Source organism: Pygocentrus nattereri, chromosome 8 (genome assembly GCF_015220715.1).
Source record: "Pygocentrus nattereri isolate fPygNat1 chromosome 8, fPygNat1.pri, whole genome shotgun sequence".
NCBI lineage: Eukaryota > Metazoa > Chordata > Actinopteri > Characiformes > Serrasalmidae > Pygocentrus > Pygocentrus nattereri.
Window position 1 is genome coordinate 44,387,590 of NC_051218.1, and position 17,404 is coordinate 44,404,993.

Genomic DNA, 17,404 nt, shown 5'->3' on the forward strand with positions numbered 1-17,404 from the left:
CCAAAAGGAACGACAGATTTCTCAAAATGTAGGAGGAAAAAGTCGGATATTAGACTCTGAAATGTAGTGGAGTGAAAGGAAAAAGTCGCCCAGTAATGGTAAAACTTAAGTAAAGTACAGATACCTGAAAAAAACTACTAAAAACTACTAAAGTACAGTAAGGATTTACATTTACTTAGTTACTGTCCACCACTGGTCAGCTCTTCATAAAAAGCATCAGTTATCATATTTTTAATGTGAAAGAATAGAATCGTTTCCTGAGCGCAGAATATTATAAAACATTTTAACGCCGCTGTTATTTTTTTAAGCGCTTTTAAACTCGAGCTATAGGAGTTTAAAACGGCGCCTCGAGTAGGTCCATGACGTCAGTGAACGCGAACAGCCAATGAGCTGCTCCGCTTGCCCATCAATCATCGCGCTCTAGCAGTAAAGCCCCGCCTCCTGCTGCAAATGCGTTTTGACAGAGCCGCTTTACTATGTTTCTAATCACTCGGCCAGAACTTTCCTTTCATTTTAGACAGTAGAAGGATGGACTTCACTAAAAAAGCAGAGAAATCTCACCTGCATGTTTCCTTTATTTCTACAGCCAACCGGCTTAGAGCAGCAGGAGGCGGGGCTTTACTGCTAGAGCGCGAGGATTGATGGGCGAGCGGAGCAGCTCATTGGCTGTTCGCGTTCACTGACGTCATAGACCTACAGGAGGTGCCGTTTTAAACTCCTATAGCTCGAGTTTAAAAGCGCTTAAAAATATAACAGCGGTGATAAAATGTTTTATAATATTCTGCGCTCAGGAAATTATTCTATTCCTTCATATTAAAAATGTTTAAGCGTTTATAAACTATGACTTTGCTCAAACGCTCCATATCAACCCATTCGTTTCGAGCTCGCTCGTGAGCGCCCCCTAGCGCCTGAGAATCCCGGAAAACTTGGCAGAGTGGAGACTCTCCTCTGCGCTCTCTGTGGCGAGGCGGTCTGATCTGCAGGAGTCGTGGCCGTTTCCGCGGAGGCAAATTTAAAACGTGTGCGTCGCTCTCAGGTTTGACACGAGATTAATTCACTTAATCACCCAAAACGTCCTTCTTCCCAAGCGGGATTCCGCTCCGACGAGGGTTTTCTCGCCCCGGTGTTCCGATAAACGCGGGTTAGACTGTCTGTTGTTGCTTTGTTCGGCTAATTTGGCTAGTTAGCTTAGCTTAGCATGTAGGTAGCGAACACATAGGATTGTTTCTATGCGACTTTATGTTGGATTGGACTTTATAACGTTAAATTCAGTCGGTTTAGTTTGGCTGAAGTCGGTTCCTTGTTCGAGTGTAACTGCTGCACCATTTAAGGTGGAACGGGTAAATTCGACGAAGAGCCCGTCGAATACGAGGCTGTTTTCGTGCCTTTTCAGACCCGATCCTTTCCACGATAAACAGTAGATTAAGACGTCCTCGTGTGAACGACTGTACACGAGTGTTAATGTATATCACAATTAATCGTTTTAAACGTTAAAAGCTCGATTTCATACGAAGCCGGTTCCGTCCTGAGCTCTACAGGAGAACCGGCTTGTTTACATTCAGAAGCGCGTCCGCTCTGCGCGTTTGGACCGGGACCGGAACGCTTTCCCTAAAACGCTGTGAAATCTGAAAATTATAACACACCGAAGCATAAAAACACGGAGGGACATCTCTTAAAAGGGGGCAAAGTCATTAAGGGTGGTTTGATGGGAAGTAGAGCTGCCACAACTAACCGATTAATCGATTCGAGTGATTAATAAGGAGAAAAAAAGTCTAATTTATCTGATTCCTGTTTCCTAAATTTCAATATTTTGTGGTTTCTTTACTCCTCTGCGACACCAGAGTGAATCTTTAGGTAAGGACCAGAAAAAAAAGACATTGGAGGACGTGGACTTTTGAAAACAGTGACATTTTTCACCGATTAATCAATACAATAATAGTCAGTTGCAGCCCTAATTGCCCTTTAGCAAATCAATTATTCTTCAGGGTTTATTTTGGTTTGTCCATCTGAATTTTCGTGACCAAATCGTAAGGCAAATTATTCAACTTCATGACATAAATCTAAATTTTATTTATTGATTTATTTGTAAAAGCCCCTCGAATGAACAGATCATGTGTTCTATGATCTCCACATTTCACTATACGCTCACAATTCACTGCTGAAAGCCAAAAATCTCCAACGCTCTTTGTGTTGTTTTCTAAAAGTGATGTTTCCAGAGCAGATCACTGAAGAGACGCAGTCTGTTTATAGTTTAGAGCCCAGATTTGGGGAAAAACGGGTCGACTTTCAGTAGAAAAACAAAGTTCAGCTTCTTTTATTATAAGGGTTTAAAATGACATCACCGTCTATTAGACTGGAGAGAAGAGCTACAGCCTCACACGACGCCCAGCTTCCGAATGGAGCTTATGGAGTATGAACGTTATGAAGAACATGACCGAGTGTGTTTTGGACCCACCGGTGGTCCCGAGGAGTTGACAACATTAAAGGAATGAAAACATATGTATGGATAGCTTGGAGAATTAAGTAGCTCACTGATCTTACAGAAGAAGTCTGTGATAACAGCTTTTGTGTTTCCTATTTTTTAGAGTGCAAATGGAGCTGAGCCCCCAAAAGCTGTTTCAGAGAGTTGCAGGAAAACTCAGCTGGGACAAACCTGGCATTCTCGCCCGAGCTGGAGAAGAGGTAAATATTATTAAATCACTTACACTCACCGGCCACTTTATTAGGTACACCTTGCTAGTAAAAGGCCGGACCCCTTTTTGCCTTCAGAACTGCCTTAATTCTTCATGGCACACTTTCACCAAGGTGTTGGAAACGTCCCTCAGAGATTTTGGTTGGTTATTTGAGTTCCTGTTGCCTTTCTATCATCTGGAACCAGTCTGCCCATTCTCCTCTGACCTCTCACATCAACAAGGCATTTTCATCCACACAACTGACCGCTCACTGGATATTTCCTCTTTTTCTGACCGTTCTCTGTAAACCCTAGAGATGGTTGCGTGTGAAAATCCCAGCAGATCAGCAGTTTCTGAAATACTCAGACCAGCCCGTCTGGCACCAACAACCACGCCACGTTCAAAGCCCCTTAAATCCCCTTTCTTCCCCGTTCTGATGCTCGGTCTGCACTTCAGCAAGTCGTCTTGACCACCTCTACATGCCTAAATGCAGTGAGCTGCGGCCGTGTGATTGGCTGATCAGCTATTTGTGTAAACAAGCAACTGAACTGTACCTGATAAAGTGGCTGGTGAGTGTATATAGACGTGGATGTTCTGTAGCCAGGACTTTTTCTCTTTCCCGGTTCTTTCTGCAGATAATTTGACAGTGTAGCACTTATTTTATTTATTACTCTTTCATGACTGGCGTACGTGAATGTGTACATTGAATATTGTGTCGTCAGCCTGGAATTTGTTCTGTATTATGTCTGCTGTGCTTGGAGAGGCCAAAGGCAAGTCTCCTGCTTTGACTGTGCTGTGATGTTGTCGTCTGTTCTTTATCTGCTCTTGTCTTCTTTGCTCAGTTGAGAGAGAGCCTGAAAAGCAGGCGTCCCGCTGTGGCTAGTCCCTCTGCTCTCGGGGGAGACCCTCTGCGCAAGCCGCTCCTCTCTGACAGCGACGGCGAAAGCTCTGACAAGGAGAATCGGCCTGGAAAGGGATCTACACACTCAAATCTGGACTCCAGTGATGATGAGTTTGATCAAAGTGAGTTAGGAGGTGTGATGAGGCGGCAGGGAAGGAGTAGTAGGTGTGAGGAATAATGTTCTGTCGTGTTTTTCTTCTCTTTTCAGTTCTGGCACTCAAGGCTACACCCAGACCTGCTTGCAAATCAGTCTCCTCTGCTAGGGAAGCGAAGTGAGTGGGGTAGTTTTATCAGTATCATGCAGTTCAGTGGAATTCAACTCACTTTTATTTGTATAGCGCTTTTTATAGCACTTTTTCTAGGGGGCAGTCGTGGGCTGGAGGTTAAGGAACCAGCCCTGTGACCGGAAGGTTGCCGGTCCGATCCCCTCGGCTGACAGTCCATGACTGAAGTGCTCTTGAGCAAGACACCTAACCCCCAACTGCTCCCCATTGCTCTGGGCAGGTGTGTGTGTTCACTAGTGTGCATGTACACTCACCGGCCACTTTATTAGGTGTATTTGCTAGTAAAAGGCTGGACCCCCTTTTGCCTTCAGAACTGCTTTAATTCTTCATGGCAGACTTTCAACAAGGTGTTGGAAACGTTCCTCAGAGATTTTGGTTGGTTATTTGAGTTCCTGCTGTCTTTCTATCATCTGGAACCAGTCTGCCCGTTCTCCTCTGACCTCTCACATCAACAAGGCATTTTCATCCACACAACTGACCGCTCACTGGATATTTCCTTTTTTCTTGGTTAGTTTTTTACACGTTTCGTTAAAATTTGAGATCATTTGATGGAGAATTGTCTGTTATTAGACCACAAAATGATGTAAATTTCTTGGGACACCCTGTATTTGTGACTTTTTGGTGTCTGTCTGAATATTCCACAGAATCATATGAAAAATATGAAAAGGAAAGCTGTTTTGTAAAAACATTGAGTTTATCCACTTTACAACTTTTTTCGCTTGCTGTACAGTTTCGTGCGCTGTGCAGTCCGCCACGTTGAATTTCATTTCAAAAACAGTGTGACGACGTTCCCAGATTCCGGGATGAGACAGGGCACCGGAGGAGAGGTGGACTTACAAATGAGATTTACGGCCTGTCGCTGTGAAAGCAGCCTTTGCTTTGGTCTCTGATTAGAGTTGAAAATGAAGCATCACAATTAAAAATGTGCTACAGGAGCCTTGATGTAATTAATTTAAGCAGAAATAGCAAAGAACTGCATCTGACTCGACTGATTTTGGGATGATATTGATACAGATTGGTCCATAATAACTTCCTTTATCTCTTTCTAGAGAGCCTATTCTCGTTTCCTCTTCAGACGATGATACTTTTGAAAACTGTAAGTTATTTCTTCTCTGTTTTGCTGTAGACGTGCTTTGGTCTCAGTGCTCGAGTTGTTGGGAGGTATTTAAACCTGTTTATTTTCTTTTGTAGTTCTGAGTCGTGTAAAGACGCCCAAGGCTAAGCTCAGCCTGCAGTCTGGGAGTGGAAGTGACGACAGGTCAGTGACAGCTTTGCTAGTGTTTTAGTTTTTTTTAATTTTATTTATTAATATAATGTGACGATTCACATCGATATCTCATTCTACAGCCTTAAACATTTCATAGTGGATGACTCATTCTCCGATGATGACTTTGTTATAGAGAAGAAGAAGCCGTCCATTTCTAAAGGTAACCTTTAGAAAATCTCTTGCTGTGGTTTGTATCCTGCTGGATTTGCTTTGTGTAATATAAAACACTAGAACTAGGTCACCGGTTCGATCCCCAGAGCCGACAGTCCATGACTGAGATGTCCTTGAGCAAGACACCTAATCCCCAACTGCTCCCCGGGCGCCGTGGATAGGGCTGCCCACTGCTCCGGGCAAGTGTGCTCACTGCCCCCTAGTGTGTGTGTATTCACTGGTGTGTATGTGGTGTTTCACGTCACGGATGGGTTAAATGCGGAGGTGGAATTTCCCCGTTTGTGGGATTAAAAAAGTTTCACTAAACTTAAATCTGTATTCACTGACTCAGCAATAGAGCTGCCACTGTAAGACTTACACCCCATGTGTCTAACACTAGGCTGATCAGCCCTGCCACACAGTCGTTATCTGGCCCACAGAAGTATTTTAATTTTCTATTAATAGAAAATGTATTAGATTTACTAGCCCCTTTCACAATGTGCTGCACTACATTTCCCAGCATTCACTGCAACGTAATGTGCTCTGACCCCAGCAACAAGCAACAGTCCATGGGACAGCGGTTACACCTCAGTTCTGCACAAATCCACACCAATTATATCACCAAAATGCATTTCAGCTTTAGTTCAACCAACATAAACACTTAATATCAGCTCATCAGCCCAAGTCTTAACGAACTTGCAGCAAAGAAGGGGTGCCAGGTGTCTAGTTCAAGCAGATAGGTGGGTTTAGACCGAACGCCTGGGGACATTTCAGTTCTTAATATTTCAAGTGTCCATGTAATATTTCAAGGTCTACTGCGTATTTTTAAAAAACACTTTCCAGTTCGGGTTATAACACAACAATAAAAATGAAATAATTCTCTGGCCCCCAGATTTAATGAGATTTTAATATGGCCCTTTTACTGGTTGAGTTTGACGCCCTTGCCTCATATTAAGTGGCCTTATACATTAATGCTGGCGTCCTGATGTACTTTTAACTGAAATGTGGTGTTTGCACAGGAAAATTGAAGACCCCCAAAACCCCCAAGTCTCTGCAAAGGCTGGAGAAGCAGCCTGTCCCTCAGTACGGCTCCCCAGTCTTTCTCAGTGACAGTGATGACGACAGTGACATAGTAATCAAGAGCAGCTGGAAGACACGGCACAGCCGGCCTGCAAGCCAGTCCACAAGCAGACCGTCTTCTCAGGAGAGAGACATTTCACATAAAGAACCCAGGAGCACCTCATGCTTTCCCTGTCCTCTTGCTTCCGTCCCCACACCCGTGCCTTCCTCGGCCCCGCCCACACACACTGGGTGGCGGGACAACGCGACCAGCTCTGAGGATGAGTTTCAATCCTTATTGGACCGCATCAGGAAAAACCAGAAGTTAGGAAGCAGCAGCACTCATGCTTCTCCTAAACCTCCAACAGGTGAAGTCACTGCATCTTTCTATAGCTTAATGGAAATTCTCATAGCATCCGTATCGAATCTAGATTAAGCGGGAAAGTGGTATACAGTCACTCATGAAGGATTTTGGGGTGGGCTTCATACATTTGCATTGTTTCTCTGTCTACGCTTTTGTTGTTCAGAGCCTAAAGTCGCAACAGCCTGTGTGACCCCATCAGTGAGAGGTCAAAAAGAGAGTGATCGGGCACCAGTGAAAGGATCCCAGGTGGCCAGGACTCCAGCACAGCTCCCTGTTAGCAGACATGTGAGCCAGACTGAGCCCAGGGCAGGCCTTAGCAGCAGGTAGAGGAAGTGTGTCATATCTGCTGCAGCTGTTTTCTTTTAAAATTGCTTTTAATATTCTTTTGAGTTCTTAACGTCCTAGAGAACGCACTGTAAAATAACAAAAATCGATGTATTTAGCTCAAAAACAGCTGAGCAGGCCTGTTTGAGAGCTGTCTGGGCATGGTTGTTATATTTTTATGGGTACCCTACTCAGTCCAAGGCCCAATCCCATTAAACCCTTTGCCCCTACCGCTCAGCCCTTAGCCCTCCGTCTTGCACGTCCACTCTTAGGGGTAGGGTGAGCCGATTTTAGTTGAGGTAGAGGGGTAGAGTGAAGTGTTAGGGTTACATGGCCCTCCAAAAGGAGTTTTTAAAATGTTTACATGAATGTTGAGGCGCACTCGAAACAATGATTTGAGGGGAAAAAAAGAAAAACCAGCAAAATGGATGAGCAAGAGACCAAAGAAACCAACAAATATGAGAATTTATAAAAAACTTCTTAAAAACAAACAAACATTGTATTATCTTAGTTTAATATCATCTCAATTTAACATGGTCCTTTTCTTCATTACAAGCATATAAAGACGCTGGTAGTCCCAGTAGCTAGTGAAGAATCCAAGCCCTACCTTAACCAGTGGACCAGCCGTATGTCTGGATTAGTGAAGTTTATTCGTTTGCGCACAGGTACCAGACACCTAACCAGCCCGTAAGACACTGGACTGATGCAGTTTTATAGCAGGACTGATGCCAAGATTAGGCTCAGCCTATACACAACAGGTATACAGGTGAGGGTGTGACGGACATTGACCATGTAGGGATAAACAAGAATAGACAGAAGAGTGTTCTAAATACAGGCACACAATGCAGGATATAATGACCTATAACACAACACTAAACGCATTACAGGGCAGTGCATTTCTACACTAGCTAAACTTCCTGTTCCACCTTAAATGGTGAGGCGCCAGAATGTAACTGCTGCATCATTTAAGGTGGAACGGGAAAATTAGATCAATCAGGTTGCGAATTGCTGACTTCAGCTTCATATCACTGATGAATTAGGGGTGGGCGATAGTAAGCAGTTGTTCCTCTTTGAAAGCATGTGAGTCCCTTACTGTAACTAAAGCCCAGCAGTGAGGAGCTGGACTTTCCCCTCCTCTGTTATCACTGCAGACGGGCAGGGTCGCCTACAGAGCAGCACTAGTAGCTGATAATGAAGTCATGTTCTGTTTATTTGAGGGTCCAATTTTGTGGGGGAAGATTTCGACCACCACCCCTTGTAACTCAGTTGCAGGGGGGCAAGGTGACACTTGAAAACAAGGGCTTGGGGTGAAAATAAGAAATGGGACTGGGCCCAAGTCTCCCTGTCTGCTGTGGGAGGCTTGGACAGAGTTAAGTACAACAGCAGAAGCAGAGAGAAATTAATTAAACAAGCTCTACAAGTTGAGTTGTAGAACCACACTTGTCTTAAATGAGTTTAAGTCGCATTAGTTCTGTGAACATATCTATCTTGTGTTGGTAGTAGTTATTACAGCTGTTCCAAGTTTTTGTGCTGTATTTAAACTTATAGCATGCGATTGTGATGCTCAACTGATTTTCGCTTTTACAGAGTGGCTGTGTGTAAAACTCCAGGCTGTTTCTTGCAGTCTCTGTCCGTCCCCGGCTCTGCATACTGCCGCGGCTTCAAGCAGAACAAAGAGGAGCTCACCAAGAAACTCTACCAACTGTACAACGCCAGTGTGTTTGAGAGCAAGGTCAGTATGTCTGACCTGAAGTACACACTTGATAATGGTTATCATCCACTGAAGGAATTGGTCCTAATTTAAAACATCAATTTCTTTAGCTGCCCACTGACATGTCAGTCACCTGGAATACAAAAATGAGGAAGACTGCAGGATATTGTGTCACAGGGCAGGAGCGTGTCACAGGCCAACGATATGCCCGTATTGAACTGTCCGTTAAAGTGTGCGACTCTGCAGGTAATATTTCCACTAAAGAATTCTTATTGTTGAACCAAAACTATTTTACATACACCATTCATGCATAACAATCTGACCACCTCCTTGTTTCTACGCTCACTGTCCACTTTATCAGCTCCACTTACTGTATAGCTGCACTCTGTAGTTCTACAGTTACAGACTGTAGTCCATCTGTTTCTCTGATACTCTGTTACCCTGTTCTTCAGTGGTCAGGACCCCCATGGACCCTCAAAGAGCAGGTACTGTTTGGGTTCTCAGCACTGCAATAACACTGACGTGATAGTGGTGTGTTGTGCTGGTCTGAGTAGATCAGACACAGCAGTGCTGCTGGAGTTTTTAAACACCTCAGTGTCACTGCTGGACTGAGAATAGTCCACCAAGCAAAAATATCCAGCCAACAGCGTCCTGTGGGCAGTGACCACTGATGAAGGACAAGAGGATGACCAACACAAACTGATGAGCGGTCGTCTCTGACTTTATATCTACAAGGTGGACTGACAAGGTAGGAGTGTCTAATAGAGTGGACAGTTAAAAACTCCAGCAGCACTGCTGTGTCCACCACCCAAATAGTACCTGCTCTGTGAGGGTCCATGGGGGTCCTGACCACTGAAGAACAGGGTAACAGAGTATCAGAGAAACAGATGGACTACAGTCTGTAACTGTAGAACTACAAAGTGCAGCTATACAGTAAGTGGAGCTGATAAAGTGGACAATGAGCGTAGAAACGAGGAGGTGGTCAGAACGTTATGCCTGATCGGTGTATTTCTCCCGATGTGTTGCTGATGTGCTATTGAACCCTTGTAGATCGGTTAAGGGATACGCTAGTTCATGAAATGTGCCACGCGGCCACATGGCTGATAAACAATGTGCGGGACGGCCACGGACCCTTCTGGAAGATCTATGCCCGTAAAGCCACACTGGCTCACCCTGAGCTGCCCATGGTCACCCGCTGCCACAGCTATGACATCAACTACAAGTACCAATATCAGTGTAACCGCTGCAAGAACACGTAAGTGTGACTTTTCACAGCTTCGCAAGAATTTCTTGGGAAGTTACTGTTAATCGTTCACCTTATACTTGCATTGCATAGCATAATTTAAACTATCTGCGGGCTCTCTCGGCAAGAGTGCACAAGATTGTTACCTCTTACATGTTAAACTGAAAGAATCGATCACCCCAGCTTTAAATGGGAGTTTTAAAAAATATCTCTGTCTAATTAATTCGTTAAGATGTAAACAGTCATTCAAGAAGATTTGACATATGATGTGCCATTCTACAGAAACAGTGGTGGTGATACGACCCAGACTAATGTTTAATGCCTGCAAAAGCTACTTTAGAGAAAGCTATAAAACAAAATGTTTATTAATATACTCTGACATTGTTTATGATAAGGCATTGTAAGTCTGTGTGGTGCCAAAATGAGTCCTCCTTGCGCCTCCCTAATCAATAAATGGCAGACAGAGCATCACTTTAAGCTTTGCACCTTGAATGCTGCTTACCCCTAAATATTAAAATGCTGGGTGATTTCAAAAAGATTCTTCTGATTTTAAAGCACCATATTTTTACAACTGTGAGGTGCCTAGGAACCAATCACATACCGTTTGTAAGAGGGGATGGGGTACATTAGGGATTTTGTTTACGCTCCACTCCTGGCAACATTGGATGATCTCCGAAATCGCGCTGAAAGAGTGACTGTGGCGTTGATGTCGTCCGTACGGCTGGAGGAGGTTCATATTGAGCACCTGTGAAACCGTTTAGTTTACTGCCTTGTTCTGTAATGATTTACAATCACCCCGTACTTCTCTTCCTGTGACCATCTCCAGGATTGGCCGTCACTCTAAATCGCTGGACACCCAGAGGTATGTGTGCGCCCTGTGCACTGGGCAGCTGGTCCTGCTCACTCCTTCTAAGTCGCGGGGCCCCACGCCCTTCGCCACCTACGTGAAGGACAACTACGGGACAGTTCGGCAGGAGTTGACCGGCCAGAGTCACGCCGAGGTGATGCGCAAGCTCAGCGCCGACTTTGCTAGCAAGACACGTCTCAGCCAGAGCTGATCTTGGATCAACCTCAGGTACCTCCAGCTGTCCTACGAGTGAAATCTGTCAAATCCAGTTCTGCTCTAGTGTGATTTTTGCTTCCTCTATTCTGAATGCAGTCGTGCTCATCATAGATGACCTTTTTTTTTATTATTTTAATCTGGCCTCTTATACCTCTGTGAAAACACTTTTTTGTGTTGGGCATTATGCTTCAGATGCTTTTAATACGCTGTGAAGTGCTCATTTAAACTTGAGTCAATGAATCCTCTCAGTGACCATGTGTTTCAGTGTTTGTCGGTAATGTGACTTGTGTGATATTGTTTGTAGTTGCGTTTGGTATGTTTGAATTTTAATGTTGTCATCTTCAAATGTCATTTGTTTTCAATAAAATAAATATTTTTTCATTCTTACTGAAACATGTATGTATAGAATCATAGGCCTGTACTGATATGAGTAATAGATAGTCATTCAGTAGGAATCTGTTTACATACAGAGCTTATTCTTCTGTCTTCATGCAGGTGAGAAGTACATGCAGCTAGATAAATATTGACTGGTATTAGCAGCCAGCACTTTGCTGAATAAATACTTGCTAAACTTGAACTAAATGATGTTTGTATACTAAGTGCTTCAGTACATGTTGTTTGTTTATCATCTTATATTCCTTTGGAAAGGAGTAAGTGTAGATTTTAACTGTAGGTCAGGTAAACTTAAACACGGGAGGACCTGGATTCCTGAAACGTGAGTTTTATCTCAGATTTTATTGTTCTTATTTATCTTCATCTTCCTGCCAAATCAATTTCTTGGTGGATCGTTCTCAGCCCTGCAGAAACACTGATGTAGTGGTGGTGCGTTAGTCTGAGTCAGAGTGGATCAGACACAGCAGCGCTGCTGGAGTTTTTAAACACTGTGTCCACTCACCTGTCCACTCTATTAGACACTCCTACCTGGTCGGTCCACCTTGTAGATGTAAAGTCAGAGACGACAGCTCATCTGCTGCTGCACAGTTTGTGTTGGTCATCCTCTAGTCCTTCATCAGTGGTCACAGGACGCTGTTGGCTGGATATTTTTTGCTGGTGGACTTTTCTCAGTCCAGCAGTGACACTGAGGTGTTTAAAAACTCCAGCAGTGCTGCTGTGTCTGATCCACTCAGACCAGCACAACACACACAAACACATCACCACCACATCAGTGTTACTGCCTGATTGGTGTACACTACTCACAAAAAGTTTGGGATGTTTGGCTTTCGGGTGAAATTTATGGAAAACGTAAAATTTCACGCTACAGTGATGTTATATCATGAAAGTAGGGTGTTTAAGTAGAAGCATGCGGTGGTGATTTCCTCGTCTCAAACAATTTACTGAAACAAAAGCCGACAGCAGTGGTGGGTAAACCCCAACAAACAATCTCAGTGTCTCAATAACTCGTCATGCGCCCTTCAGCATCAGTTACTCCTGCTGTTCACAAGTCGACTCATTGCTGAGGCAGGGCGTCCCACTCTTCTTGAAGGGTGGCCCTCAGGTCATTGAGGTTCTGGTGTACAGAGTTACGAGTCTCTACACGGCGACTCGGCTGATCCCGTAGGTTTTCTATGGGATTCAGGTCTGGAGAAAGTGCAGGCCACTCTATTTAAGGTACCCCAGTCTCCAGCAGCCGTTCCCGAATGATGCCACCTCGATGAGCTGGAGCATCGTCGTCCATGAAGATGAAATGAGGCCTGTGTTGTTCATGCAGAGCCACAATGACTGGATTAATGATGTTATTCAGTAGTTTGGGCCACTGGGTCACTGTACCCTTCACAAAGTGTAGGGCAGTTCTGTATTGACTGGACACACCTGCCCACACTAACCACCACCACCTCACTGCATTCAAAAGTTTAGAGAAGGTCACATTAAGTTCATCTGTAAAGGTTAGAGTGCATTTTAGGTTCATCCTGAAATTTCACCTGAAAACCAAATATCCCGACTTTTTGTGAGCAGTGTAAATTAACACTTAATTCATCTCAGGGGCGCAAAGGTTGACAGAAGATGAGATACAATGACAAGAACAACTGCTTGATATATTTTATTTATGCTTTAAACAGTCATCACATCAGTTTTGCTCTGTACAAAACACTTAATACTAGTTAAATAGTATAATAGACAGTATAAACGGCACACATCTGACGCAAAGTGGAAAAACGCAACCACAAGATCACTTTACAGAACCACCGTGGATCTTAAAAAGACGTTCCTCTTTCAAAAGCTCAGGCAAACAAGGTCAGCACGAAGTTTATACACAAAAGAGCTCCCTGAAAGTACGTCCAGATGAGTAGCAAGCGTCACAGTCAGGCTAAAGAACTGCATACAGTTAAGGGGGGAGAAAAAATCGAAACCCTTAGACAGGGTTAACACCAAGGTCAAAACTTACTATGTTCCACCAAAGGCTGTCCTAGGCACTGCGGAAGGTAACACTGATCACAAACTATTGGTTAGAAGCTCCAAGAGAAGGTGGTCTGTCGAGAATGACTGTATGTAGGAACGTGGGGAAATTAAATAGTGCTGAAAAACTCGTATCTCCAAAATGATAACTTTACAGGAGAAGAAAAAAACGTATTTTACTTTTAATGTAAGTCAATGGAACCAGAATTTTTTCCAAGTCGCTTTGGGCCATTTCTTTTGGTCCATTCTTCATGAAATTTACATACAATGTAAAGAGCAACAGGCATTTTCAAACAATGTCAAAAACCGAAAAACAACCAAAAATGGAGATACAAGGTTTTTCTTCCGACAGCAACGATAAATAAAATAGGTTCTGGTACATTCTAGAGCAGTCGTCACCCAGCCTGGCCGTAAAGACCTGTGGAGTCCAACCAAAATCTGGCACACCTGCTCCAACGAATTAACCGAAGGCATGTTTGAATCATAACTGCAAAAGTAGATCCTCCAGGACGAGGATCGATGACCACTAGAGTGATGAAGGTATCATATTTCCTTCAAAAGGTACTGAAAGATTTGTGTATTCATTTTGGTAAACCATCTAACCTCGGTAGACATCCAGATACTCTGGGCCAGCTTGCCAAAGTATTGTCAGTTTTAAGCTAAGACTAATATTAAGTTTCAAGTGCTACTCACACTCCCATCTTTGCACTGATGCTTTAGTAAACTCTGATTTGTTTTGTGCATGTTTTGGTCTAAAATCTCAATTATTCTCGATAAATCTACTTGCTCTGGGATAGAAGTGCTCGATGTGATGGTCCCGTCTTGCCTCAATGTCGTTAAAATTCCACTCTTTCAGTACAAACAAGTTTTCTTCATGATTCGAAGAAATTCCTGCTGATTTACTTCCCCGTCGCCATCCCGATCTGCTTCGTCAATCATCTCCTAATGACAAATCGCAGACATTATTGTATTAAAACACAGGGAGAAGTTGCTTATAACAGTAAGCTATGAATCAGAGCAGTGTGAGCTGCTTTTACTTTCGTACGGTTCTCACCTGAAGCTCTTCGTCGGTGAGGTTCTCCCCCAGCTCTTTGGCAACTCGCTTCAGGTTACGAAATGATATCTTGCCAGTCTCGTCATCATCAAACAGCCTAAAGGCCTTCAGAATTTCCTCTTTCGAATCCTTTTCAGCCTTAAAAACAACGCTAACAGGTAAACTTGCTGGGCAATCAGGTTACTTTTAGCTCGTTAACCAGAATGTATATCTCACCATCTTTTGGGTCATGACTGTTAGGAAGTCACTGAAGGAGATCTTGCCCGTGTTGTCCTTATCCACCTCCGTGATCATTTTCTTGATTTCCTCTTTTTTGGGCTCAAACCCAAGGGCCCTCATGGCCACCTGCACCATGAAAAACTCCATTTACATACATGCATTGCGGCATTTGTCTCCTATTATACAACAGTGAGTTCCATGCAGGCAAGCTGATTGGTTGAGAGGCGTTCTCTGTGCTGTTATTTCACCATAACATCATGGCTTTTCCACAAATACTATCCCTTCGCTGAGACGCTGTTGCTAAGCAACGACTTCGACAGCTGTAGGAGACGCTCAAGCCATTTGAGGGTTTTTACTTCTTACTTTGCCACAAACCGAAAACGGACACTGTTAAGATCTCATCTGACCAACAGCTGATTTGGTCCGACTCTGAAGACGAGATGACACTAAATTCCCAAACTGACCAAGCTGAGCTGAACCTGATATTGGGTCGGTTTTACGGCTCAGTCTGATTTGGTCCGACTCTGAAGATCAGACACGTCTGGCAAATGGTGTTGGGTTCATTTCTGGCTGATTCCAGGTTGTTCAGCTGTTCTTCTGTCACAGCTGCCGACTGAAAAGCTGCTCAGTGGTGACGACAGTTTGGGAATTTAGTGTAAGGAGCTGGAGAACGAACTGCCGGCTGAGCAGCGAGTGGGCGGAGCTCGTTACTCTGACGTAGCAACGAGCTGCTCGTTAAGGAGCTCTAATTAGGAGGAAGGAGCTGAACATTAAAACATATTAAAGCCGCGTTCACGGCCAGTTTATTCATTTCTTACTGTATTTATTTAACTGCTGTATTAAAGCAGTAGAGCACTCGAGGAGGGAGTTATCACCAGTAACATCACGGCTGTCATGATCTACGGCCACCAGATCACAGCCGGGATGTTATTTCGGGCTCTGTATGCTTAATTATAACAACTCACCTTGAGCTCCTTCACCTCAATGTGGCCCGAACCGTCAGTGTCAAACAGCTCGAAGGCTTCTCGTATCTCCTGCCTCATTTCCTCGGTCAGTTCAGGCTTAGGACTGGTCTTTTTTCGAGGAGCCACGGCCCCGAGCGATGGCCTCTTGGCGCTGGTGGCCTAAAGCAGTGTAAGAGAAGAGCCTCCATCAGCGCTGCTGTCCGATAACGCGGCGACCCGAGAGCTACTGAAGCCTAATGGGCTACACAAAACCGTAGACCTGATACGGATCGCTAGAGGGTGAAGCGGCAGGACTGAAACGTGTCTAGATCATTTACACCGACCGCGGTTAGCACCGGCTACGATGCCCAGACTCACCATTACAGCCGTCGGGACACCAGCAAAGCGGCGGCGGTGCTTCTCGCCGAGACCCTCTACGCCAGCGGGTTAAAGCCCGAACACCGTCTGCGTCTTGTCTGTGTGCCAGGCGGATCTGGAGAGGACTTGCAGCTGTGACTGGAGCTTTATATCAAGCTGACTTACATCACTGAGCCTCGATCACGACCACCTTCGTGCTTGCAGCGTCACCCTCCTCCCTGCTTTCACCGTGCAGTGGGCTCCGGTTGGCTGGGGTGGGCTCTGCCGGCGCTGATTGGTCCGTGTGGTTTTCCAGACCAGCTTCCCAAGGCACTGGAGGACAACGCGGCATTTCACACACGGAAACAGCTCGTATTTGTCCGCAGATCGGACTCTCTCCGCTGATGCTTACTGCCAGCGGTCAGACCCAAATCTGAGCTCGAGCCGTGTTTACATTCCCCGGCGCTAGTAGAATGGTTGCTATGGCGATGACGTGGGCGTGGGCACGCTGCCTAGTGTTGTGACGTCCCGTTAGGCTTTAAGTGATACTTTTTTAATCCCACAAACGGGGAAATTTCACCTCCGCATTTAACCCATCCGTGAAGTGAAACACCACATACACACTAGTGAGCACACACACTAGGGGGCAGTGAGCACACTTGCCCGGAGCGGTGGGCAGCCCAATCTGCAGCGCCCGGGGAGCAGTTGGGTGTCTTGCTCAAGGACACCTCAGTCATGGACTGTCGGTGCTGGGGCTCGAACCGGCAACCTTCCGGTCACAGGGCCAGTTCCCTAACCTCCATACCTCCACGATTGCCCCCTTTTTCTTTTCTTTAAGTGACCCTTATTAGTCCCACAACGGGGAAATTTCACCTCCACATTTAACCCATCCTTGAAGTGAAACACCACATACACACTAGTGAGCACACACACACCAGGGGGCAGTGAGCACACTTACCCGGAGCGGTGGGCAGCCCAATCTGCAGCACCCGGGGAGAGGATGGGGGTTAGGTGTCTTGCTCAAGGACACCTCAGTCATGGACTGTCGGCTCTGGGGTTCGAACTGGCGACCTTCCGGTCACGAGGCTGGTTCCCTAACCTCCAGCCCTGGACTTTATGGACTTTATGGCCTTTATGGACCAAATTCACTCACGAGACATGACCGTTTTATTACATTTATTATTTTACTTAGAATTAAAATACGCAGACGATTGTGGGGAAGTTGATTAATATTTACTTGGACTGTACAGTAGAATCACCTCATTATGCCGATGTAGTTAGAGTGATGATCTCGTAGTTAACGCTTTTCCAAGGCACATTCTGAAATGTGTGTAAACGTTTTATTGTTCAGAAAATTTTTCATTTTTCACTCACAAAGTAAAGTATATGAAAACAAAA

At 44.7% G+C, this 17,404-nt stretch overlaps 2 protein-coding genes across 4 annotated transcripts; one reads left to right on the forward strand and one right to left on the reverse strand.

Moving 5' to 3' along the window:
- Window positions 1-941: 941 nt before the first annotated feature.
- On the forward strand, window positions 942-11,590 carry gcna (germ cell nuclear acidic peptidase). Of its 3 annotated transcripts, none has more exons than XM_017712489.2 (13): window positions 942-1,036; window positions 2,586-2,682; window positions 3,515-3,695; window positions 3,782-3,845; window positions 4,907-4,953; window positions 5,049-5,115; window positions 5,205-5,284; window positions 6,294-6,701; window positions 6,861-7,020; window positions 8,609-8,753; window positions 8,843-8,978; window positions 9,783-9,987; window positions 10,802-11,589. In XM_017712489.2, the coding sequence occupies exons 2-13, from the start codon at window positions 2,593-2,595 to the stop codon at window positions 11,031-11,033; spliced, it is 1,815 nt and encodes a 604-aa protein (XP_017567978.1). In that variant the 5' UTR covers window positions 942-1,036; window positions 2,586-2,592; the 3' UTR covers window positions 11,034-11,589. The 3 variants fall into 3 exon arrangements, with proteins under 3 accessions (XP_017567978.1, XP_017567979.1, XP_017567980.1); XM_017712490.2 differs by lacking the exon at window positions 942-1,036 and adding an exon at window positions 1,062-1,141 and having other exon boundaries at window positions 10,802-11,590; XM_017712491.2 differs by lacking the exon at window positions 942-1,036 and adding an exon at window positions 2,390-2,500.
- Window positions 11,591-13,060: 1,470 nt separating this feature from the next.
- On the reverse strand, window positions 13,061-16,448 carry cetn2 (centrin, EF-hand protein, 2). The gene is made up of 5 exons (XM_017712492.2): window positions 16,028-16,448; window positions 15,671-15,829; window positions 14,703-14,831; window positions 14,487-14,624; window positions 13,061-14,374 (listed from the first exon to the last, which is right to left on the reverse strand). Exons 1-5 carry the CDS (start codon window positions 16,028-16,030, stop codon window positions 14,285-14,287), a joined length of 519 nt encoding a protein of 172 aa, XP_017567981.1. The 5' UTR covers window positions 16,031-16,448; the 3' UTR covers window positions 13,061-14,284.
- Window positions 16,449-17,404: the final 956 nt, after the last annotated feature.

Excerpts from the sequence above, each read along its gene's own strand:
- gcna (XM_017712489.2), top strand. The coding sequence starts at position 2,593 with ATGGAGCTGAGCCCCCAAAAGCTGTTTCAGAGAGTTGCAGGAAAACTC. Across the intron at positions 3,846-4,906 it reads TCCTCTGCTAGGGAAGCGAA|AGAGCCTATTCTCGTTTCCT; the intron begins GTGAGTGGGGTA and ends ATCTCTTTCTAG. Across the intron at positions 5,116-5,204 it reads GGGAGTGGAAGTGACGACAG|CCTTAAACATTTCATAGTGG; the intron begins GTCAGTGACAGC and ends CTCATTCTACAG.
- cetn2 (XM_017712492.2), bottom strand. Across the intron at positions 14,832-15,670 it reads TTGAGGTGAAGGAGCTCAAG|GTGGCCATGAGGGCCCTTGG; the intron begins GTGAGTTGTTAT and ends TTCATGGTGCAG. Across the intron at positions 14,375-14,486 it reads TCACCGACGAAGAGCTTCAG|GAGATGATTGACGAAGCAGA; the intron begins GTGAGAACCGTA and ends ATTTGTCATTAG.